The sequence below is a fragment of the Meleagris gallopavo genome, chromosome Z (genome assembly GCF_000146605.3).
Source record: "Meleagris gallopavo isolate NT-WF06-2002-E0010 breed Aviagen turkey brand Nicholas breeding stock chromosome Z, Turkey_5.1, whole genome shotgun sequence".
In the NCBI taxonomy this organism is placed as follows: Eukaryota; Metazoa; Chordata; class Aves; order Galliformes; family Phasianidae; genus Meleagris; species Meleagris gallopavo.
The window spans coordinates 9,550,773-9,575,577 of NC_015041.2; the positions used below are offsets into that span (position 1 = coordinate 9,550,773).

Genomic DNA, 24,805 nt, shown 5'->3' on the forward strand with positions numbered 1-24,805 from the left:
GAGGTGGTGGAGTCACTGTCCCTGGCAGTGTTCAAGAGGCGTCTGGACGAGGAGCTGTGAGATATGGTTTAGTGCTTGTGGTAGCAGTGGTAGTGAGAGTACGGTTGGACTAGATGATCTTGTAGATCTTTCCAACCTTGCGATTCTATGATTCTATGAATTTTAGTTTACTGTTTCAATTATTTCATCTTCATTAACTCTTCAGTGTGATATCCACTGACAGATTAATGCATTGCAAGCGCTCTAATAGCATATTACCTCTCATTCAGTGAAAAAGTTATGATGTAGTTGTTTATAAAGGTGATTACTAAATAACACATTCTTTCCCCAAAAATGTTTTGTCATTAAAAAAAAATTTACTCAAATTACTTCTAATTTTGATGTTTCAGTTACAATGACATATGGATATAATATAAAAAGAAAATTTAAGAAAAAAAAAAACAGAAGTGTATCTTAAAAAAACTTAAAATTTAAAACATATAGTGATGTTCTGATTGCTTCAGAAGTAAATTCTGTAAATGTAGTAAAATTTAGTAAATTCAGATTTAGACATTCTTTTCACCAACAAAATTGCTGACCATCAGGGCATTATGAAACACATACCTGTAGTACATTGTGTTCTTCTTCTTCTCCAGTTATAACTTCAACTTTATCTAACAGAATTTTCTCCCCTGGCTTGGAAATATGAGCAGCTGCTGGCTCAGTCTGTGTTGCATTCCTCAACAAAGCTGTTTCTGTAAGGAAAGAAAGAAGGAAATCTTTATTTCTGTAGAATGAGTTTCTTTAGCATGTATGATGGCCTGTGAATTCAGTACTCCCTGTGGCATCCAATGTCATTTAGTGCTATTGCACTTTTGTCCAACTAGAAGGAAAAAAAGCTGGAATATTGCAAAATGTCTCAGATATTTATGATCATTCTGAATTGAATGGGGCTCTCTTGAAGATGCAGTGATCTGCCCCAAGGGACAAGTTGCAGAAACAAGCCCTGAACAATTAGAAATTGATTTTCCAGATAAAAGTGGTTTCTAATAATGCTCAGGAGATTAACATATAATGAAAGGCATATTTCCCAATTGATGCATGTATTATACATGTTTTCTATGTTGGGTTTGTTTTTTTTTTCCTTTTGATTTCAAAGAATGTAGCTGCAAAAGAAGATCCTTTACAACCATTAGCAGAGAAGGATGCAAAGATGGCTGAAGATGGGGACCCATTTCGGATTCCCTAGGTTTCTATGTCTTGCCTAGCAGAAAAGCTGCCCAGGAGTCACAAATAACCCCTGAAATCTGTCTTTACAGAAGTTTCAGCCCTACAAATAGGTTACAAATGAATACAAACAGCAGATAGTTTAAAACCGTAGTTCAAAATGCATTCTGAAAGTTACTCACTAAGCTCTCTGCACTTTTTCAAGTATCAAACATAGCAGTTAAACTTTATCTTCTCTGTGTAACTTAGATAATTTGTTTTGAAGTCAGTCTAGTTCAGATCTTATATACCAAACTGCAGCTGCTTTCTGCTGCAGCACTCATTTGTCATCCTGATCCATTGCTGATAGACGTCTACTGCTTAGGGCTCACATCAAGGAGGAAAGAGCAGCTGCCAGAAGAGAGTCAGGGGAAGAGGTAGGGAAGAGAGGTTGCCACACCTTGTACATCCCACTGACTACTACCTGCTGTTGCTGTTTCACACAGGGACAAGTGATGCAGCTATGAGCTGCATGAAGAATATGAAGAGGGACTACAAGGAGCTGGGAGCAGCAGTGAAGGACTTAGGAGCACAGGTAGTTTTCTCATCAGTCCTCCGAGTTAGGGGAACGGGAGAGAAAGCACTGATAGAATTTAAAAAAAACACCAATATGTAGTTAAAGGAGAGGTGTCATGAACAAGGCTTCAGCTACTTAAGCCATGGAAACTTTGAGAAACCATCCCCAGGTTAGAGTTAAAGGGAAGGCAGGGGAAGGAGATGTTGTAGTGAGGATATGCTATAGGCCATTGATCCAGAAAGACTGAGCAGCTTCACATTCAAAAAACAGGATTCTCATGGGGGATTTTACCCACCCTGATGTATGTTGTAAGGATGACACAGCAGAGCACCAGCTGTGCTGATGATAACGTCCTCTTTCAAATGGTACAGGAACCCACAAGAAAAGGTGTCATGCTAGTCCCTGTCCTCACCAACATGGAGGGGATGGTGATGACATGAAGCTCAAGAGCAGTCTTGGCCGCAGTGACCATGAGTGGAATTAAAAGATCCTTAGAGTGTACAAGAGGGTGCACAGCAAGCTTGCTGCTCTGGACTTCAGGAGAGCAGACTTTGACCTCTTCAGGGAACTGCTTGGCAGGGTGACATGGGATAAAGCCCTGGAGGGAAGAAGGGCCCAAGAAAGCTGGTCAGTGTTCAAGGACCTTCTCCTCCAAGCCCAAGAGTGCATCCCATGAAAGAGGAAAGCAGGCAAGAATGCCAGGAGGCCTCTGTGGACAAACAAGTAACTCCTGGACTTACTCTGGTGCAAAGAGAAAGTCTATATGGAGTATAAGCAGGAACAAAATACCTGGGAGAACTGCAAAGAAGTTGTCCAAGCAGTCAGGGATCAGGTTAGGAAAGCTAAAATCCAAGTAGAATTAATCTAGCCAAGGATTTAATAGGGAACAAGAAGTTGTTCTATAGGTATATCAGCGATAAAAGGAAGGCCAGGGAAGATGTGGGGCCTCTCTGGGAGGAAACCAGAGACCTAGTTACAAGGGATACGGAGAAAGCTGAAGTGCTTAGTGACTTCTTTGTCTCAGACTGGAAGGAACGGAGTGGTGAGCAGAACTAGGGAAGTAATCCTTCCCCTGTACTTGGCACTGGTGTGGCCTCACCTTAAGTACTGTGTTCAGTTTTGGGCACCTCAGTACAGAAAGGACACTGAGGTGCTGGAGCAGGTCCAAAGAAGGGCAACAAGGTTTGTGAAGGGCTTGGAGAATATGCCCTATGAGGAGATCCCAGCCTAAAGCAGAGGAATTGGAACTTAAAGGTCCCTTTCAACTCAAACCATTCTATGATTATATGATTCTAAACACAGACTTCACATGCAAGTACATAATGGTATTCTGGAGACTGGACATGCCAGTAACATTTGAAAACTACTTAGCACCATTAATTTGACACCCTCAAATATACACTCAAACATGCAGTATGAAAACTAGCTGTACTTTTTTGCTGAGTACACTTACTTGTTACATGAAAAGATTCTACATAAAGTGATGTTATTTCTCTTTTGTATGAATCAACTTCATTGCATGACAAGGAATGCTTTTCAGGGCTCTAGAAAAAAAGAAAAGGGGGAAAATAAGGTTTCCTAGTTATATAAAGAGGCTATATTCTTATCAGACAGAACACTGAACCTTTTAATGCACAGCAGGGAGAAGATTTGGAATTGTAATACATTATGAGTAAAAACAACATAGATTATACAATTTTATTCTTCACTGGAAGTAATTTTATTGTCATAAAATCAGTACATCATCCTGCCAAGAATAATGGCGTCTTTGTAAGGATCCTGGACTAAGCTTTAAATCCGTTGATAGACTTACGTGTTTAAGTAATAGCTAATTTCCCCAGAAGAGCTTAAAACTTCCAGACACCACAAATTTAATTTCAGAGGAATTAAAACTTTCACTCTTTCAGTTTGTCAGATAAAGCTTCTTATCCATGTTTTAAATTAACACTTCTGACTTCTTACAATACTGTGACTAAACTCTTATCATATATGAATCTTTGTCAGAAGCTGCAAACCAGCCTTACAGTTCTCAAACTTTTTCACTGGCAGATATGCATATTTTTTTCACTGTACTCTTACTAGAAAGTGAATTTTAATTCAACTCTAAGTGGTGTAGTCCTCAGCAGGATTTAATTCATTAAGCTGTTTGATGGCATGCACAATATATCTTAATGTGGACAGTATCTATGGTGAGTGTTAAATATTGTCTTCTGCCCAAGAGTATTCAAATGAAGATCTCCCAGTTCTTAATGGATGGATAGAAACTATATGAGTGATAAAGGACACATTCTTTTCTCTACTATTGTTGCTGTTATGCTTTACATGGAATATTTAAGCAACTGTTTTACAAGTCAAAAATTTATCAAAAGAAAAATGCATACTGTTAGAGGTTTGTAATTAGAGTATTTATGTAGGATGGAAAAACAGGGATGCCTACCCCTCCTAATAATAACAGAAAATAGTTATTTTCTCTTCAGCAGCCACTGCAATCTGTATACTCATATCTTTAAAAGAACAGAAGGAGCTAAAAAGAATCAATCTCTGAAAAAACATAAATTCTTAATGATGTTAATTTTGACAAAAAGTGTGCCAGAATTTACAGATCTTACCACAACTCTCTCAACCATGTTTTCTCCAAACACAAAACCAGAATTGTTGCTGCTTAGAACACTTCCGTCTTCTAATAATTGAATTCTGTGAGAACAAAATAAGTATTTGATTTAGAACTAAGTAAGGAACACAATTTCTTTAAATAAAACAAACATATTACTTGGTAAAGAATATAAATAAGTTCATATATTTACTCTACCACATCTTATATTATTACAGACAAACAAAAAAAAATGACCTCTTAAGCAATCAGATAAATACTGCAAAAACATACAGGTTTCACAGAACAGTAGTATTGTAGAATCACAGAATCACAGAACAGTTTGAGTCAGAAGGGACCTTAAAAGATCATCTATTTCCAATCCACCTGTCATTAGCAGGGACATCTTCCACTAGGCCACCATGCTCGAAGCATTGATATTGGATATTAGGAAACATTTCTTCTCTGAAAGACTTGTCAGACACTGGAATGGGCTGCCCAGGGAGGTGGTGGAGACACCGTCCCTAGAGGTGCTCAAGAAATGTTTGGATGCAGTACTAAGGAACGTGGCTTAGTGGGGAAATATTGGTGGTAGATGAATGGTTGGACTGGATGATCTTGAAGGGCTTTTCCAAACTTGGTAATTCTATGATTTTATGATTTGAGTTTACAACTAAGTTTCTGTGTTCACAATGGCAGTGTGCTTGAAATCTCTTCAAGTAGGATGAAGGAATTCTTCAGTACAAACTGTTTCCATCTTGCACTTAGGAAAAAAGATATTCCTATTTTTATCCCATATTTGATGCATTGCTAGACAAAGAGAAAATAAGAAACAAAAATCAGAAAATCAGACTTTTTGCAGCCTTGAAATCTTTCATACATGTTTTTCACCATTAAAGGGGAATCTGAAGTGTGTTTAAGCTAACGACTTTCTTATCCTTTAGTAAAGAAAATTCTCCAGTATATTTCACTGAATTGCAATCAATATCTATCCTAAGATTTCATCTGATATTTCCAGGTTGCTGCACCAGCAAATCAGTAAGGACAGCATTCCAGAAGAGATTAAAAAAAACTAAAGCCAGAGCATTGTCTCAAACAAATAATGTGAAATGGATTTTGTGTGTTTAGAGAAATTTAAGAAAAAAGATATCAGTGCAGGATTTTTCTAGTTGTCCTTAAATTGGAAGTACCAGCCTGAGAGACTCATTAAAATCTTAGTATCCTCACGTTGCTGCAGGGCAAGAACAAAATCTGCCAGGGATGACATTGCCATGGAGATGCAAAACAGAGGCACTGAATTCAGGGAATTACCACGAACAAAGAAGAATAGAAGGAGAAACTTGGAAAAGACCCTGGAGAGATAGAAGCAGATCTAGGTATTCAGCTGATCCTTCTCGATGTCCAAAAAGTTGCCAGTTTTAATGCTAGCCCTGACCCCCTGCAGGTTTTCAAGTAAATCATTGTGAAAACTGAATACATCATCAGAAGCCTGCATTTTCCCAGCATTGTATTTGTCACTGAAGAAATGATTTCCTTTTTTAATAATATTTTCCTTAATTCTTTTAATAATTTTAAGTGTTCATAATTAATATTAATAACAATCATTTTAATAATTTTAATGTAATTACTGATTTCATAATCAGACTCAAGAAACTCAACAAATTGCTCTAAGCTACAGCCAGTTCAGGAAACTGAACTGTTGGAAATGGAACACGGACAGCCACAGCAACTATGGAGGACTAAGAAACCATTTTCATTCATCACTATAAAGAATAGCATTACGTAGAGAACAAGTGGAAGAAGAAAGACAGAACAGGACATCCACAGGCAGCAGGAATCCCTGCTATTGAGTCTCCTTCCTTTTTTTTTTTTTTTTGTTTTAAGTGTACACAAATGTCAATACCTTCACCATGATTAATAATTAAAAAGAAACCAACAAGATTTTTTACTTTGTAATCTGCAGGCCTTGGCTGCAATGGTTGCTACTCTTTAGCATGCATATGGAATTTAATAGAGTTGTTTGTTTGAATATCTGTCAAGTTACCTGTGAGAAAAGAGCTAAGAGAAAAGATTTTAATGAAGTATTTTAAAGAAACAAGCAGCTTATGCAGATCAGAAGAAAGGCACTAGCACCACCTGTAATGCTGGAAGAACAGAAAGCACCTGGCCATTTTTAAATGAATATTCAGCTTGGCAATTAACTAAACATTTTACCACAGTTCTGATACACTAAACTAATCAGGCACCAAGCAGATGAGAAATCCCTTTTAAAAATGAAAGGAAAATTAACACTGTAAGAACTTTCAAGTCCTGCAACTGGTCAGTACTGAAACACAGCAAAGCATTTCTCTATTCATCTATTTCAGAAGAGATAGCCACTCAGTTGTCCTTTCCTAGATGCTGTGCAGGTGTCAGAGAGTAAGTGGATTTGGAATATTGGTATCAATTGATCTGAAGGTTGTAGTGTCTTCCTTTAGCTTTTCTAATATGTGCATTACCATCATTCTGAATCTCCTACAAATCCAGTATGTTGTGTGGCTCCATCTTGTTCTCACAGGGTTTCATCACATCATTAACTGTGATTGAAAAGGGGAGGCTGACTCTTCCAAAATCACCATTGTGCATCTCTGTTTTAATAATGCTTTTCTTACCAATAAAGATTAAGAATCTAAGTTGTTTGTGCATATAAAATCCCTCACCTTCTCTGAAGTTTGGCATCCCAAGTTTGTGTGGGAGGGAGAAAGGATGCAACATCAATAATATACTGGCTGTGGCCTTAGCAATTAAATCATAGAATCATAGAATTGCTCAGGTTGGAAAAGACCTTAAAGATCAAGTCCAACCAAAACCTAACCATACTACCCTAACTCTAACAATTTTGAAATGTTCTTCTCTCATCAGTAACTCATTTCAGGGATATTCCTGGTACTCAAAACTTCTAAGTAAAAGATTGTCATGCACCATTAGCAAGCATTATTAATACAAAATAACCTGTCTGCACTGAACTAGTTAACCACAGAAAGGCCATTAGTATTTTCATGAGCCCGACTTCAGAGAGAGGTAAGTAAATCAAAGGCCCATTTTCACACTGATACGATTTCTTTCTGTTATCCAGGGAGGTGATGGTCCCAATCCAAAGAAGTCAGCTTCTTTATGCAGAAATTCAGAAGTTCATCCTGGACAACCCATGTCTGCACAAAGATGCACTGCAGTCATCACAGCTAGTCACTCAGGCCACAAATTCTTGTATGTGTACAGATGTATCATATCAGCTGCTTTATTCAATGATGGTACTGCATGCTTTTCTTCATGAGTTCTGTGTCTGATATACTTACATACATTGGAGCAGCTATGTCATCACAACAGAGTTCTCCAAAGAAACACAAACATGACTGTAAACGTTCAAAACCAAGATGTATTTTGAACTGACAAAGCTGCATGAGATAGTGAACCAAAATAGTTTCTGGCTTGGGAGTTGCTAATGAGAAATGAACTGTTTCCTGGCAGGATTTCATTCCGTATGGCATACAGAACTCATGTCAGCACTCACAAATCCTGGCACCACACACAAATACCAGTGAGTACAGTGTGTATTTGGACAGCATACGTTTAGACACGCAGGACAAAAGGGCAGGCCATACACTAAGTATCCAAATGGTGTACAAATATAATAATCAAACTTACCGTGCTGTTTTAGAGCTAGAAATATTCACAGCACTAGATGACTTTGCTGCTGCTCTGGAACCTGCTGAATTCTCAGATGAGGAATAAGAGTTGTCTTCAGATAACTAGAAATAAAATAATAAAACTGGATGAATTAATCAATCCAAGATTATTTTCTGTTATAAACATGTTTGCAAGAAATCCAGAGTCACTGAGGTTGATATATGTGGAAATTGGTAAAGGCTTCTTCCTGCTGTACACTCAGTCAGTACGCTTAATCAATACACCAAAAATCCAGAAAATCCCCAAACTCCATTTGCCCACTCCAATATCTAAAAGTTGCATTAGACTGCAAAGAAGGCATGTTTTTTTAAAACAGCACTGGTTTAGCAGTTTCCACTGATTCCCCTAAAACTGACAGAGGAGCTTCCTTGAAAATCATGCAGTGGAATACTGAACTGCTTTAGTTTTGTTTTGTTTTTCATTTGACCGAGCTCCAAACATATTTTTGTCAGTAAAATTACTTTTCTTTTTACCTGAGTATGTGCTTCTTTCTTAGTCACTAGAGACACTGCAGGATTTTCAGGACAGGTCAGGGCTTGTGGGGGTTGTAAAATGGCAGGTCTAATAACATTCCGCAGCTGACTTTCTGACAACGAACCTTGCAAAATACAAAGATAAAATATTTAAACACAGAAATTTTCTCCACGTTTAGTTAATAGCTATGTGTTTTGTTTCATTAACTGCAAGCTTCAAAGTTTATTTAAATTACTTCTATTGTTACTGTTTCCTTAGTACACATTCTCAAAAATCTTAACTCCTCTAAAACACACACTGCACCGTTACCCTATCAGGACAGAATGGTAATGCACTACATATGTATATATATATTTATTTAAATAGAAGATATTTAAAACCTAAATGTATGTTTGGACCTAAATATATTATACATATATTACACACTTAGGTCCAAACAAATCAATACTGCCTTCTAGCATTTCATATTTAATCATGCACCTGAAAATGCAGACACCAAGAAGGCACTTCATTGCCTTACCAAAGGGTAGAGTTTTATGTCTATTCAGTACTGTATTAGAAGTGTGGAATTTCACTATTCAAGATTACATTCACTCCATTAAGGAATTAAATAGTCAAAGCAGAATCTCAGACCAGAGCTCAGGGAACATCTACACCATCAAATAAATAAATAATTAGCCTCATAAAGGCAATTAGCATATCACTCAGCTTACAGTACAGCTGTCAATTTTATCTTTTCTGAATCTGTTAACAATGTATTTTTGGAGCTACAGTGGATGAATATTGCAATGACAATTACCTTCTTTTGTACTTTCCACGTCAATGTTTCGTTGAAGAAGAGCTGAGGTCATGAATATGTTGCTCTTCCTTGCTACGAATAAGGAATTTAAACTTGATTAACAAATAAGGATAACCTTTAAATGATTACTCAACGTTTCTGTAAGTCCTCCCCAATTTGGTAGTGTCTAAGCAATATCCCAACTTATCCATCTGAACAACTGTTACTGACTTACGCACAGCAAGTACCATGGGTTTTCTGGTTCTGCCAGAGACTAAAGTTTTTTGAACATTAACAGATGCATTAATCTCTGAAAATATTCAGCTTTGAAAACCAGGTGCTGCTGGTAAGCAAAGCCATTGAAATGGCAACACTATCTCGTTCCATCTAACGATTTTCTACGATGAGTAAATGAAACCTAAGGACATGGGAATAAATTAATGTACCCTGCCCTTGTTCTTATAAAAAGGATTTTGTAACTTACTACAATACTGGCATTACACTACTGATATTTTCACCATTTTTAAAAAGATAAAAAATAATAACCAGAAACATGTCAGTAATAGCAACTATACATCATATCCTGTAAATTACACAAGTGATAAATACTCTTCACATGATCACTGCTTTTTAATTGCAGGAAGAATGTCATTTGTTACTGTAATATTGTCCTTATAAGACTGTTTAGAATTCCCTCATGCCAAAGTCTGTCAAAGACCTGCTCCTGACAAGACAGACTAGGATTTCAGTCCACTCTGTCTTCTCCAGTATAAAAGAGTGAGAAAATGCTCATAATGTCACTAATCAGATCAAAGACAGGCTCCTGGGACAAAAAAATGATGCTTGTACAGGAACAACAACCATTAAATTTCAAGCAAACTAAATAATTTAATTACTTTAACACCATTTTGGTTTTTCAATTACTATTTGTACCAACACAATAAAATGTCTATTGGCAACTCATTCAAAGATTCCTCCCCAGCATTGCGGGATTCCCTAAAACCAAATGCAAAAAACATTTCTTTTATTGAGCTACCAACTCTCCTAACATATTTCATTCTTCTCTCCAAATAACAGCCTAGCCCAATCATGTCCAGTTCTGTCCTTGTTCTGTAGGAAGGCAGTTCTGTACACCTCTTGATTTTAGGTTATATATGCTTTGCTGTGTAAATATATATTGTCATTTTTTTTTTCTTACTCACCTGGCTGGGAGGGAGGGAATCTAGGAAGAATGGTAAAGGAAGATGATCTCCCTCTTTTCTCAGCAAGCGTTGTATCTGAAAGAATAATAAACTGAAATTATTATTTGGAACAAAGCAAGATTAATTTTAAAGTTAGACAGTTTGATGTCACTTCTTAATTGATGGCAGAATAAATTATTTTCTGCTATCTACCACTTTCTGAAGTATACTGCTATGTTATGTCTACACGGCTGAACTGAAGGCATCTCTGAGGCCAAGTAGCACAGCCTAGCTCAGATAAACTGCTTATATCTAGCCTACTCTACAGTGGTTTTGTCTTGGAGATCATCAGTTGGTGAGGTTCAAAAGAGAAGCAGGGAGTTAAGATATCAGTTAATATTTGGACAACCAAGAGAAAAGCTTGCTTTTGCATCCTACTTCATATTTTGGTGCAGACATACTCTAAAATTTCTGCCCCATGTATTTTTATATTTTGTACATGATCTCAGAGTAATTTTTAGTGTGAACCCAACCTAGGTTATCTTAAATCCTTTTAGCTATGTTCAGGTTTGTCACAGAACTAAACAAAAATATCATTCACACATAGTAATACATAAATACTGAAGCAACTTCCTGGTCCCACTCATATGTTAAATAAATACTTTTAAAAAGTGACCAGTCCTACTGCTTAACAGTGTTCAGTGACTTGTGTGCACTTCTTCTGCATGTCATAGAAGAAAACCACAGTCCTCAAAGGAACTTTGAGGTCACCTGACAGTTAGATGAAAAGAGAAGTCCTTCTGAAAATTACTTCAGATTTTCAGGAATTGCCCAAGGAACAACAATCTCTTCCACAATCAGGGCATCTCATTCCTGTCTAGCCCTCTTTTTTTACTGACTGTTTGAGCTCATCGAGCAAACTTATGAAATATATACATTTTTAAGTATCTATGTAACATCATGTTAATACAGAAAAATAATGTATTTTCACTTCGAGAGACACTTATTAAAAATTACCATGGAAGTTAGCATAAATGTTTAACTTTTCATTTCTGCCATGCAGAAACAATTCTTGGACGGAAAAACTCCTTCACTTCTTTAGCAGACAAGAGTACAAAACTACAGTTATTACAACATGACAGGACTCAAATGGCATACCTATGTTAGACTTTGAGCCGGAATTCTGGAAAATACAAGATGATGATCTTGCACGTTTTTTGGAAGAACAGATGAAATCTAGAGAAAAGCAATCATAGAATCATAGAATTTCAAGGTTGGAAAAGGCCTATGAGATCATCTAGTCCAACCGTCTTAAATATATATAATTTAATACGATTTCCTTCAGGGACTGATTGGCAGGTGATTTCAGCACAGTGTTATGATAAAGAATCAAGACCTGAACAGAATAAATTCTAGAAATGATTTACAGAACAGTCTTAAGACAATATATAAAAGCAAAACAGGGTCTTGGCATCTCTTTCAGCACCTGGCAGGAAGCCCTAGGGAGCTTTCTGCTGATTTCAGGGGACCTAAAATTAAGTCATTGCAATCAGATCATGGCCCACAGGCTTGGAAGGCACTAAAAATGATAAGCTTTATACTATAGCTTCAACAAACAGGAAAGGGCAGTTAAGAGCAAATATAGCTGATGAATATACTTGGACCCTATTCAGGGCTTCCTGTAGTCTGACTTTCTGATGAACATGAGAGGTAAGATGCCAAGAGACATTCTTGAGGTAAGACAGGGACATACATATTAGGATATAGAAGGTGGCTCAACTTCCCATGTAATCTTAGACTACTAACAGACATTTGTCCCAGTTCATACAAAATAAAGTTCCATACACACTTTCCAGTTCCAAATGTCTTTCCAGTCAGATCCTATGAATATATCAGTGTATTATTATACTGTTTCAGCGAAGTGGTTATTACCATTTTCAGCTTTGCAAACTGGATCTTCAGCAGGTCGCTGGAAAAAAAAAAGTGTGGAAAGGTCAAGGAGAATAGAGCAGCCATTTTCTAGAGCAGGTCACAAAGCATATCAGTCCAACATACGTGTATTAAAAGCAGTCTCATTTCTACTTTTCTCTTTTCCTTGTTCTATTTTACTCTCAGTTACTGCACGCCTTATCCTGGGCTAAATCTTTTATTACTACTAGAATCATTGTCTATACAATCTTCATTTCCAGTATTCTTTTATCATTGATGCAAAAAAGAAGTTGAAGTTTTTACCTTCAAAGGATGGTCCTTCTTTCCAAACACAAATGTTGGCTGGGCAAGCACTGATCTCTCTGGAAAGGAGATATTTTTAAGTAACAATCTCATAACAGAGATTCATCTTACCAACCAAAGTTCTTACAGTGCTATGCGGTAATGAGCAAGACTTTCTCTCTTTATTAGAGATGAAGAAAAGCTACAGTGATGTACAGCGATGTCCATAGTTAAAAATAAAAGAGTTAGTCCCACAAATCCCAGCATAAGCTTTACCTAACTGAAGGCCACAGGATTTGGCTTTGATATTTTTATGCTTCTTTTAGTTAAGAAGAAAGAATTGCCTTTAGCCTTTACAAAAAACATGTCTGATTTTGTAGTGTAAGGAAACTTAAAATTCACAGTGGATTTCCATCTGGATATCAGATAGGTTTTAGGGGACTACATAATAGTAATGACATACTGGTTTTTAGATATCACCGAGTAGTAAGCTTGGAAATTACATGTTCTCTTCCCCTTACGTCCTGTGCAAAGTAATTTGTGCTTATGCCCCTATGTAGTTAAAAAGCATGCTCTTTTTATTTTTGATGGATGTAAATTTGGACCATCTCTCCTATTATTATAATGCTGGATCTGTGTGCAAAGTGTCCAACAGCTTCTGCTCCTCTTCAGAGTAATATTCACTTACTCCCACTTGTGCTGTATGACCCTTTTCTCATTCCCTTAGAAAGCATCTTTCCTCTCTTCCAAATTGCTTTCTCAAATTTGTTTCTTATGATATCAGAGTATCTATTTTGAAATTATAGAACAGAAATGGTCCTCAGGAGAGACATCCTGTTTCTCTAATACATCATCTATACCTGTGTCATTTCTGACAACTGAATGCCTAACACCTAACTTGTTCCTGAAACCCTATCATAAAGGAGACTCTACAGCCTTCCTAGTCAATGTTCAGTTATACACAATGGACATGGAAAATGATTCACATCAGAACTGTCATCAGAAATTTTCCCTAATGTCAAGTCTGACATTCTTCTTCCTGCATTTAAGCATGTTCTCTTTGGACTGGGAAGCAATGTGTTTCTTCTTCAAAGCACTCATATGTGTCTTTAAAGTCACAATTCATTTTTATTCTCTCCTAAATTAAAAATTCTTTCACTCTGCCTTTAAAGGCATATGCTCAAAATATCATTTTAGTTGTTCTCCTCTGGACTCCAATGCCAGATGCAAATTCAGTCAACCAAGACAGTGCAAGAAACACAGCAGAAGCCTCACTAGTGCTGAGCAGAGTGGAAAAATTACTTATCATCTTATATGTGCCGTTATTACTACTGTTTTCCTATCTGTTATGTCAGCCCTCCCCCAGTATCTCAGTTGACTTTACACTGTTGATTCATAATGTCTGCACAAGGCACCAAAACCTGTGTAAAAATTTCTGCACACTGATGCTTGCTCTATCTTTTTTTTCAGAGAAAAAAAATAAAAATGACTCTTTGATGTGATCAGCTCCAGAGCAATTGCTGGCAGTTACTTAATGAATGGTTATCTTCTACATTTTTATGAAGGAATACAGACTCCATATTTATTTATTGTCAGGCACAGTCTCACTTCTGTGCCTGGCAAGATCATGGAGCGTATCCTCCTGAGGGCCCTACCATGGCCCAACATGGCTTCACCAAAGGCAAGCAATGTCTGACAAACTCAGTGGCCTTTTATAATGAAGTTACAACATCAACAGATAAAGAAAGAGGAACTGGCATCATTTACCTAGTCTTGTCCAATGCATTTCACATTGTTCTGCATGAATCCTGCCTACTAAACTGGAGAAAAATGGATCTGATGGATGGATTATTCTCTGGATAACAAATTACAGCACGTGGAAAATAAAGATGAGATGATTGGAGGTAATCAACATGGCTTCACCAAGGGCAAATCATGCCTAACAAACTCGGTGGCCTTTTATAATGGAGCTATAGCATCAACGGATAAAGGAAGAGCAACTGACATCATCTCTCTGGATTGTAGATTGATGTTGTCCTGAATGACATCCCAGTCACTAAATTGGAGAAAAATGATTTTGACTAGATAACGAATTGCCTAGATGGCAGCACTCAGAGGGTTGCAGTGGATGGCTCAGTGTCCAAGTGGAGACCAGTGACGAGTGTCATTCCTCAGGGATCGATGCTGGAACTGATATTTAACATCTTTATAGGCAACATAGACAGTGGGATTGAGTGCACCCTCAGCAAGCTTGCAGATGACACCAAGGTGCGGTTGATACACTAGAGGGAAGGGATCTGGACAGGCTTGAGAGGTGGACCCATGCCAATCTCACGAAGTTCAACAGGACTAAGCAGAAGATCCAGCATCTGGATTGGGACAATCTCAACACAGATACAGGTTGGGGAGAGAACAGCTTGAGGGAAGCCCTGAGGAGGAGGATTTGGGAGTTGTAGTTAATGAAAATTCAACATGAGCTGGCAATGTGTGCTTGCAGCCCACAAGGCCAACTGTATTCAGGGTTGGATCAAGAGAAGTGCTATCAGCAGTTTGAGGGAGGTGATTCTGCCACCCTACTCCACTCTCATGAGACCCCACTTGGAGTACTGCATCCAGTTCTGGGGTCCCCAGCACAAGAAGGACATGGAGCTGTTGGATGGGGTCCAGAGGAGGGTCATAAAGATGATCAGAGGGTTGGAGCACCTCCCCCGTGAGGACAGGTTGAGAGAGCTGGGGCTCTTCAGCCTGGAGAAGGCTCCAAGGGGATCTTAGAGTGGCTTTCTGGTACCTGAAGGGAGCCTACAGGAGAGTTGGAGAGGGACTTTTTATAAGGGCAGACTACAACAGGATGAGGGGAAAAGGCTTTAAACTGGAAGAGAGCAGATTTACACTAGATATTAGGAAGAAATTCTTCACTGTGAGATTGGTGAGACACTGGAACAGGTTGCTCAGAGGTTGTGGATGCCCCTAACCTGGAAGCATTCAAGGCTAGGCTGGATGGAGCTGTAAGCAATCTGTTCTAAAGGGAGGCATCCCTGCCTATAGCAGGGAGCTGGAACTAGATGATCTTAAAGGTCCCTTCCAACCCAAACCATTCTATGATTACATGTGTTTATCGAATAGAACAAAGGAAACACATCTACTTCTGAAACAACACAAAATCCAGTATGTTGAGCCACCAAATGCTTATGTACACATTTAAGCATGATGCTCCCTTAATACAGTATGTATACATATAAAGAAACTATGTTCAGCAATCAGCACGAAAACAGAGTAACACAGCAGAAAGGGACCATACTCAGATCACAGTGAGCATGCAGAGACTGAACTAAAATGTCACTGTACTAGAAGGTTTGAAAAATGTATACCCTCAGTGTTTGATTGTTTTCTTAACTTTGAGACACATCATTTTTGTCCAATTCATAATGCTCATACTAAGAATGACTCAGAATACATTGCATGCTGTGGTTCGGTATGGTTGTTTGTTGAACTCCCTGTCCATTTCTTTCATAATTTCCATCCTGGTCTTCATATTATTTTCCAGATTATAACTGTGATACTTCTCACTGTGTGCAGCAGGGACAAGACAAGAGGCATACATTTCCGTGCTGTGCTTTAACAAGAAGGAACTGCATCTCTGGTTCTCAGGAAAATGCAGGAATCTGAGATGAAAATCATCTTAGAAGGAGAGCAAGGAAACAGTTTCACCCTGCCTATTCTTTATGCATTAGGTAAGAGAATGTATCATGTTAGTTTTAATACGTGAGTACAACACAGAATTATAGAATCATAGAATGGGAAGGGACACCAATGATTGTCAAGTTCCAACCTCCTCCCAGAGGCAGGGCCACCAACCTCCAGACCTGGTACTAGAACAGGTTGCCCAGGGCCCCATCCAACCTGGGCTTTAACATCTCCAGGGATGGAGTATCCACAACCTCTCCTGGCAGCCTGTTCCAGCACCTCACCACTCTCTGTGAAAAACTTCCTTCAACATCCAATCTGAACTTCTGCCTTGAGCTTAAAACCATTCCCTCCTGTTCTATCACTGTTTACACATGTAAAAAGTTGATTCCTCTCCTGTTTATAATCCCCTTTTAAATACTGGAAGGCTGCAATGATTTCTCCTCACAGCCTTCTCTTCTGGATGGATGAACAAGTCCAGTTCCTTCAGACTGTCTTTGTAGGGGAGGTGCTCCAGACCTCTGGCCATCTTTATGGCCCTCCTCCAGACCCTCTCTAACAGCTCCACATCTTTCCTGTGTTGTGGGCCCCAACATATAAACATACAAAGTCCTAGAACCCAAATGTTACTCTCATGCGTAACTGTATGTTTTTAGGCTCACAAACCTAGCTGTGAACAAAACAGAGTATCTTGGTATCAGTTATTCAAACAATTACTAAAGCAACTGTTAACACAGAAGAGTTAGTGTCACTAAATAATTATATTTTCAAATACTGACAAAAATTACAAAAAAGGTAAACATTGTTAAAACAAATGCTGCATGTATGTAACCTGGGGCAAACAGCATGACACTATTACTGATAGCCAGTGATCCATAGATACAGCAGTAACATCTAATACTTTTGCTGTTAATGAAGTTAATTTTGCAATTACGTTTGTGCAAATAACTGAATTTAGCAAACATGGTAGGCTTTGTGATCTGATTTGTCCTTAACAGGGAAAGCAGGAAAAAAAACGCATTGTTCAATACCCATAATGATAATTCTCTTTCACCAGAAGTTAAAGAAAATTTCCATAATTCACTTGCAGCTGGTGGTCCATGGCAGGACATGAGATGGAGCAATTCCACTTCTATTCACTAGAGGGGAGTGGCTCACATAAACAATAGTATTTCAATGGCAAGAGGAAAAAAAAAAGAAAAAAGAAAAACAAAAAACCCTTGTACTCCTTTTGAATGAAGGAAAAACAAAAAAGAATGACTCAAGCATGACTACAGAACCTTCATATTCTTCACAGTCCTCTTGAAGGTAGTAATATTTTTAAAAGTACATTTGCTACTGCAAAGCATTGAATTAACAAAGAGTGAACTGCTGTGAAAAAAGAAGTGACCTTCTTCCTCAGTTAATTTTTGTTGGAGCTAAAAGGCTCTTCACAGGAATTGGGAAAGTTCACTGCAATTTAAACAACATCAAAATTCCAGTAACAGTTTAAAACACAGAAGTTACTGAAGAAAAATTCACAACTTTTTCATTACCAACACAAAAATGTGTAGCCAGAATATAACTGTGCCTCCTAAAGAAAAATATGCATATTTTGACACAGTAATAAATATAAAAAGTATTTCCCATCAAGTATTTTGGAGACAAAGGGAAAGCTTTCTTGGTCTGAGTACATCTAGTAAGAGGTTGCTGATGTTGGCACAGTTACCATATTTAGGGTTCTGATCTGCATCCACCTAAACCAAGAAAATCTTTCTGTAATTCCAGAAAAGCACTCCACATAGTTCATCAGTTAGATCCTCAATCAGGCCATTTGTAACAGAGTTTTAAATGTATATTTGTATTAGCTATGTATATAACCTTTACATCCATTTCCTATTGCATTTTAACCTGTTAGCTAAATACAAAATACCCACAGCTGATCTGCAGTGAGAAGTCAATGCAGAATTACTTGTGGATCTAATACACAACAGCATCAAAGAGTTACAGCAATTATGTCACCCTGCTAATTTTAACACTGGCAAGCAACTCTGTGTTTTTCTTCTTGGTTTTCTGTGTTAAGGCTGCTGCTCCTAGGGCTGGCAGCAGTGTGCTCGGAGAAGGAGAAGCACTTTTGCAGCCTCCTCTCCTGGCAGTAGCTGGGGGCACCCAGCCAGGCAGGGCCCGACCCTGTCTCAGGACGAAGCAGCAGCAGCCAAGGCTCCATGCAGGCAGACACGGGGAGGGAAAATGAGGTGTTCTGAAGCCATCATTCCTCCTCCTCACCAATAGGACACAGCTGGACACAGGCTGGCTACTGCCTGGTTAACACTGTGTTGCTCCAGACCTCAGTGGCTTGGTACTTCTTGGTACTTCTTGGGCTGCTGAAAAAGTTACCAGAAAAAACTGCCAAATGGGCTGCCTCTGGCTGCTGGGACTGGAATAAGCCATCAGTCTCAGCCAAGAGTCCAGACACAGGACCTGCCAGCCTCCCTATGTATAATCACACTGGGCTCTCTTTTCCTCACTACAGTTCCCCTATGGTAGCTGAATTAGAAAGGTCTTGGCCTAATGTTCTCTGCATTTGAAGTTCAAAATACTCCCATGCCTGGAATATGCATTAGAAATGCCCAGTTCCCGTGTTTTAGATTTTACCTGTGTGGCCTCTTGGCTCCAGGAGCTTGTGCCTCACAAGAAGAAAACATGCTTTGACCTGAGCCCCTGTACACAGAGCACACAGCTCTCAGGGCTGGTGCCTGCCCTGCACCCAGTGCTGTAGTCCCTGCCTCGTGTTTCTGCTCAGTGCTGTGCCTTAGAACAGTACCTGCAGGTGATCTGTAAATTACACTAGTCCATAAACTCTGATGAAAACTGCATTTCTAAAGTGGGGTTTGCAAGAAAATGCAAGGATGCATTTTGGGAAAGATGAACATTGGCTGCTGTCTAAGTCTAGGAAGCACTAGTCAGTATGGCATGCCAGAAATAGCATTAAAAATGCTTTCAGCAACTTTGCGTGCATACCATGAGCCAGCATTATTCATCTGTAGGAGTCATTCAGCCTTTACTGTGACATTACACTCCTCACTTCTATTGTTTTCACTTTTGTCCTCATAAAGCTGTAGGAACTTCACATGTACAAAAAGCAGGACACTGACAGCTTTGGCAATTTTAGTGTTATTATTATTGTTGTTTCATGTTGCACAGAGGACAGAAAAATGATGTGTCACCTCTGAGACCTAAAGACTCTACAGAGAGGATCTGAACACAATGCTTCCCAGTTTTCAGGCAAGGAAAATCCTGAACTCCTATGTCAGAAGTAGCTGTCAGTGCTGTGGCTTTATTCCTCTCAGAGCAAATAAAAAAAACAAACAAAAAACCAAGCATCTTCAAGAGAATAAAAATACATTTGTGCTCTCAATAGAAAATTCTTATTTCTGGCTTTTTTAAGAGTTGTTTTTTTGTTTTTTTTTTGTTTTTTTAATGCTTTGTCAGTTGAGTGCCATTTGACGAGTTAGGTGGCAGGATTTTCTGGACTTTACTGTTTCTTTCAAGGCTTTCATACCAAGAATTTCTTTAAATGCCTAATGTCAATCGACTAGACTTTTCCTGAGCTTTTACTATTCCCAAATAGTATATTATTACTTTCATAGCATAACAAATAACCAATCCTGCAGGTATTTCAGGTTGGCTTGACTACAGAAATGAATTTGTTGAATGCAAAGCCTGAAAAACAGAGTAGCTCATAACTCCCAACACAGGTGTAACACTGATGACAAAAACTAACTCCTAAAAATTTCTATTTTCTGCTTGTATTTTAAGTGAAAATAACAATGTGTACCTCTTTGGGTTTTGTAACAATTCCATTTGGACTTCATAGGAGAACTTTTATTCTAAAAGAGAAGCTACAATTCTACTGTCACTTCCAATACCTGATGGACAAAATCTTTAACTTTGTCAGGTTTTGCTCACAATTTACTAAGTGTTATGCAGCACACAAAAAACACTATATTCAAATGTGTTATCAGACTAGCATACTATCATGCTGGGAGATAAGGCTACAGCATACCATGAGCAAGTCTCTCCACTCTGATACACCATATCGTTAATATCATTAGTGCTATTTATTATTACTGTAATTTGCAAATTTAAAAGTGGAAATCTTCCTTCATTTCGATGCTACATCATAGATGCTGGCTTCAAAGAAACAGAACACAAATAGCATATTCTTCTATGTACGTTGCACCCAACATTACTATTTTTTTTGTTTCACTACAACTTAACTAACCAGGAACATGTAATTGGGGAAGAAGTTTAGAGAAAAAGTAGGTTTAATGTGTTTTGAGTTTTTAACTGCCAAATGTAATTTCACACTACCAAAATACTATGAAGAAAACCACCAAGGCCTCTGCCATTTACAAACATAAGACTGTTCTGAGCATTTACTTGAAATAAAAACAAAACTAAAATATTTTTCCTGGTATTTTGTAGCAATATGAAGAAAAAGAAGAAACCTAACAGTGACCTCGCTTACAAGTAGAAGATGTGGATTGAGAAATTAGCATAGTTCCAGCCAAGAAAACTGAAATATTTTACTATATTCACTGATGATCTGTCCATTACCACACTACCTCGTGGACCATCAAATTTACACTGTACACTGATACGATAATAAGCTCTAAAGGCACAGAAAATGATCTATACTTTAGATAATAAAACTGCAATGTCAAGCAGAAAATAAATAGAGAAAATATGCGGTAGAATAAATCAAGAAAATAGTCTTTGCGATCCATGCTCAAACTCATGTTTAAGTATATTTACTCTTATTAATCTATTTTTGATAGAAGATGATGTCTGTATTTCCAGAGATGGACGATTTCATCTAAGAGGAGTTAAAAAAAATAGTACAACTTTCTGACTAAGAACAGGATTTGCCAAAGCTGCTATAGAACTGTGGTTTCTGTTTTATAAATACTCCCTGAACTTTGCAAGATAAAATGGAATCACTTCACAGCCAAGTGAGAGCGCAATGAGGTTGGCAGCCAAAACCTCAGGTCTCCCAGTGACCTCAGTGTATAACAAGCTTCCCTGTGCCAAAAATCAAATAAGGAAGATGACACGAGGCAAAATAGTGATGTCCTAGAACAGGCTGAAAATCCACCTACCTTAAAACGTACAGAAAAAGCTTCTAAAATTTTCTTTGCTTACTCTGAATGGCATGTCTATGTAAGTCCTGAGCAGCTGAGAGCTACCATGGAATGAAAATGCATGGCTGCTCTGTACCTCTGAAAAAACTGGGTCACTACTTCAAAGATGTAAATATGGGACCAGGAAACCTACTTTTAGATTTCCCCTTACTATCCTTCACAGTTCTTGGTTCTGTTTGTAAAGTATCTTCACTACTTTCTAGAACAACTCGCTTAAAAATTATTTCTTTCCACAGTTAATAAAACCAGCTGTAATGCCAAGACTGCACGATTTTAAAAATAAATAAATTGATTTTTCTTTTTTTGCTACAATATTTTGAGAAAAGATTGATTAATTTATTTACATCTAAATCTATTATACCCATATGCTGATTGTTGTGTTCTTTATGTTTGTTCAAATCAGGAACTGCAAAAAACAACTTAAGAAAATAGAATAAGGTTATAAATCAAGTAAGACTAATCCAGTCAAATCTCCAGTACTGATCAGAAGAATTTTGCAAATGCAGAGGTAGAAGAGACCTTGTAATATATACTTAACCCTTTATTACTGTACAGGCAACAAGCTTTCATGTTTAAGATCTTTGTACCACTTCCAACCTGTAAGCTAACTAAACTTTTTCTGTCAGAATACTCTCCTACTGAAGAAAGACACTAAATCAACAAGTTTGCAACAAGCTCTCACAAATTCTCATTTTGCAAAAATTCCAAAAGAAAATATTCCCAGTGTCTGGTCCAAAACCATACCAAAGTGACTTATTGGAATAAATAGTTTCAGCATTTCTGAAATAAAGTATTTCAAATGCATGGAGAAGAAATTTTGGATAAATACTTTTGTTTCTTGAAAACATATATTTGAGAATTAGATTTCTTTTCTGTATATGACAGACATTTGTTTGTCTGTCTGTGAGTGCTACAGACATGACTGCCTTTCAGTGGCAAATGAGGCGATCACTGAACACAGCCCTGCACACTGTTCAAACACCCTGTTTTAAATATAAAGTGTATGTATGTTGCTTATCTTGGGCTCAGATCGACTCCTATACATACAGCTTGGGAACAGATAAACAACCTTACACGTTCCTGTTTGGATCAGCAGCAGGTACACTGTCAAAGAAGTGCTTTCTGTTCTTCTTGTACTCAGAAAGGGGAAGGGAAATCCTCATCTAACTGACCATTGCACAATAAAACTTCTGGGAGAGAAGCGGAAGGACAATCCAGTCTACTATACTGCTAAGGTTCTTGCACATTCATTGTCATACTAACAGTTTATAATCCACATAAATAATTTCAGTGTCAGTGAGAACAATTATGGAAGCGAGAATTCTTCATCTAAGCAAAGCTGTACAGAATTGGGCCCTAACACTTGAAGGCTTCTCCAGCCTCTCTTCAGTCACTTTTCCAAATGCTGAAGAATCTAAGTACAATTTTCTTGATTAGTGTGGAAAGGATTCTTCCAAACAATTCTGCTTATGACTCCTAGCTTCAGTGTGGGTTTGCAGCATACAATATTAGATTTGAAAAATAAAATGCTTCGCTTGTGTCCTAGAAACTCAGCTGACAGCCTGCAGAAGCTTTTGTAAATACAGCATATGTTGCACCTATCCATTTCTGTACAGGCAAAACATAAACAGGCATTTGAACAGCTCCAGGCACACAAATTAGAAATATCCTCCCCCAGCAATATTTAACATAATTTCTATGAACAATGAAAACTCAGTTAGTTTTATTTCAAACATCTGAGTGAAGAAAATATTTTTGGGAGCCTTATCACTTCCACATAATTCTTACAGTGCTGCAATACCAGAACTGTGCCAAGGTACATAACCAAAAACTGTTTGTTAAACATTTCCAACAGCCTAGTGCTCAACATTTTTAATAAATTATAAAAGCCTCTAAAATGGTAACTGCAAGGGTAATAAAATCTATTGCCAAATAAAGCTTTACCACTTCCAAGGCACTATACCAATATTAATTTTCACAAATCCCTATGAAGTAGCATAGAAGTTGAATTGCATAGAGTACGACTGGGACACATTCCTTCATTTTAGGCATATAAATAAATGGCAGAATGTGTGCTCAAATCTAAGCACAGACTAGAAGGGACAGTTAATTGGTTAATTATCCCAAGCATGATGAAGTACATTAATTGCAGCACCATGTTGAGACCTTGAAGGTACACACTTCTTCCTGCTCACTTTGGCTCTTCATTTATCTGCGCATTTATCTTCTCATTCATTTATCTGCGCAGTTAAAAACGATTGGTAGCATCCCCTGCAAAACATGCTAAATGCTAGTACTTGTTTCTGAAAGCATCATCTTCACAAATGTTATTATTATAGTTCCAACTGAATCGCTTTTGATTCTCAGTCTCCTCACTACCCAGATGACACAGGGTTTTGCTGTTCATCCCCACGGCCACACAGCTCCCAGAGGAGCCAGGCAGGACCACAGTTCTCAAGGCACAGTGCATCAGTGCAGGGCTCGGGACATAAATGCAGGGCCTAGTGCTTTGGAAAGCTAGAGAGTTGAAGTGGCCCAACTGGAAACACAGAGGAACCCCTTTGGGGCGCTACAGAGGCAAAACCCCAGTCATACACCATCTTTTTTTGTCAAATTGAATGCAACTTGAACATTTCTGTCACACTGTGAACTTACAGTAAAGAAACTACTGCCAGCCAAGCTCTGCTTTGCACCACCAATCCCACGGCCAACAGACGTTGTGCTGTCACTGCCCCATTCCCCAGCAATCTCCGCACAGTGGGCACACAGCAAACACACCAATGTTAGCCAACAAGACGTACCTGTGCAGCGCTCCTCTGCAGTGTTGTGCATCGTCTGTGCCTGCAGGCCTGCAGCTGGGGGCACAGCCTGGGGGTCTCTGCCTTGGGGGAGACCACGTTTAATCTTCCCAAAGCACTGGGATCCGGCTGCAGCATCACAGCCTGCACAGTGCCGTACATCTGCGTAAGAAACATTCCCTAGGCAAGCTGAAATTTCTTGGTTTCTCATTATGACGGCCTCAAAAGCGCCTTTATAAACAGACGTGTAATCACATATATATGTTTACATATCTATAAGCCTCAGCTGTGACTTCGAATTTAGCCGCATTAATTCCTCCTTAGGCAATAGTCCCCCCAGCACCAAACAGCCGCCCTCCGGGAGGCACCGCCTCACTACACGCAGCGGCGGCTCCGGGTGCCGGCGGGCAGTGCGGGC

General features: G+C 38.4%; 1 protein-coding gene across 1 annotated transcript in view; it reads right to left on the minus strand.

The window, feature by feature from the left end:
* Nucleotides 1-24,799, minus strand: part of LOC104914837 (ran-binding protein 3-like) — a 29,303-nt gene extending 4,504 nt beyond the window's left edge. The window contains exons 1-11 of the mRNA XM_010725336.2: nt 24,391-24,799; nt 12,744-12,802; nt 12,444-12,480; nt 11,670-11,747; nt 10,533-10,607; nt 9,352-9,423; nt 8,552-8,676; nt 8,037-8,140; nt 4,372-4,456; nt 3,216-3,306; nt 604-734 (exon numbers count right to left, since the gene is read on the minus strand). Of these exons, the coding sequence (XP_010723638.2) occupies nt 604-734; nt 3,216-3,306; nt 4,372-4,456; nt 8,037-8,140; nt 8,552-8,676; nt 9,352-9,423; nt 10,533-10,607; nt 11,670-11,747; nt 12,444-12,480; nt 12,744-12,802; nt 24,391-24,598 (1,065 nt within the window). The 5' untranslated portion in view covers nt 24,599-24,799. The remainder of the gene's footprint in view (nt 1-603; nt 735-3,215; nt 3,307-4,371; nt 4,457-8,036; nt 8,141-8,551; nt 8,677-9,351; nt 9,424-10,532; nt 10,608-11,669; nt 11,748-12,443; nt 12,481-12,743; nt 12,803-24,390) is intronic.
* Nucleotides 24,800-24,805: the final 6 nt, after the last annotated feature.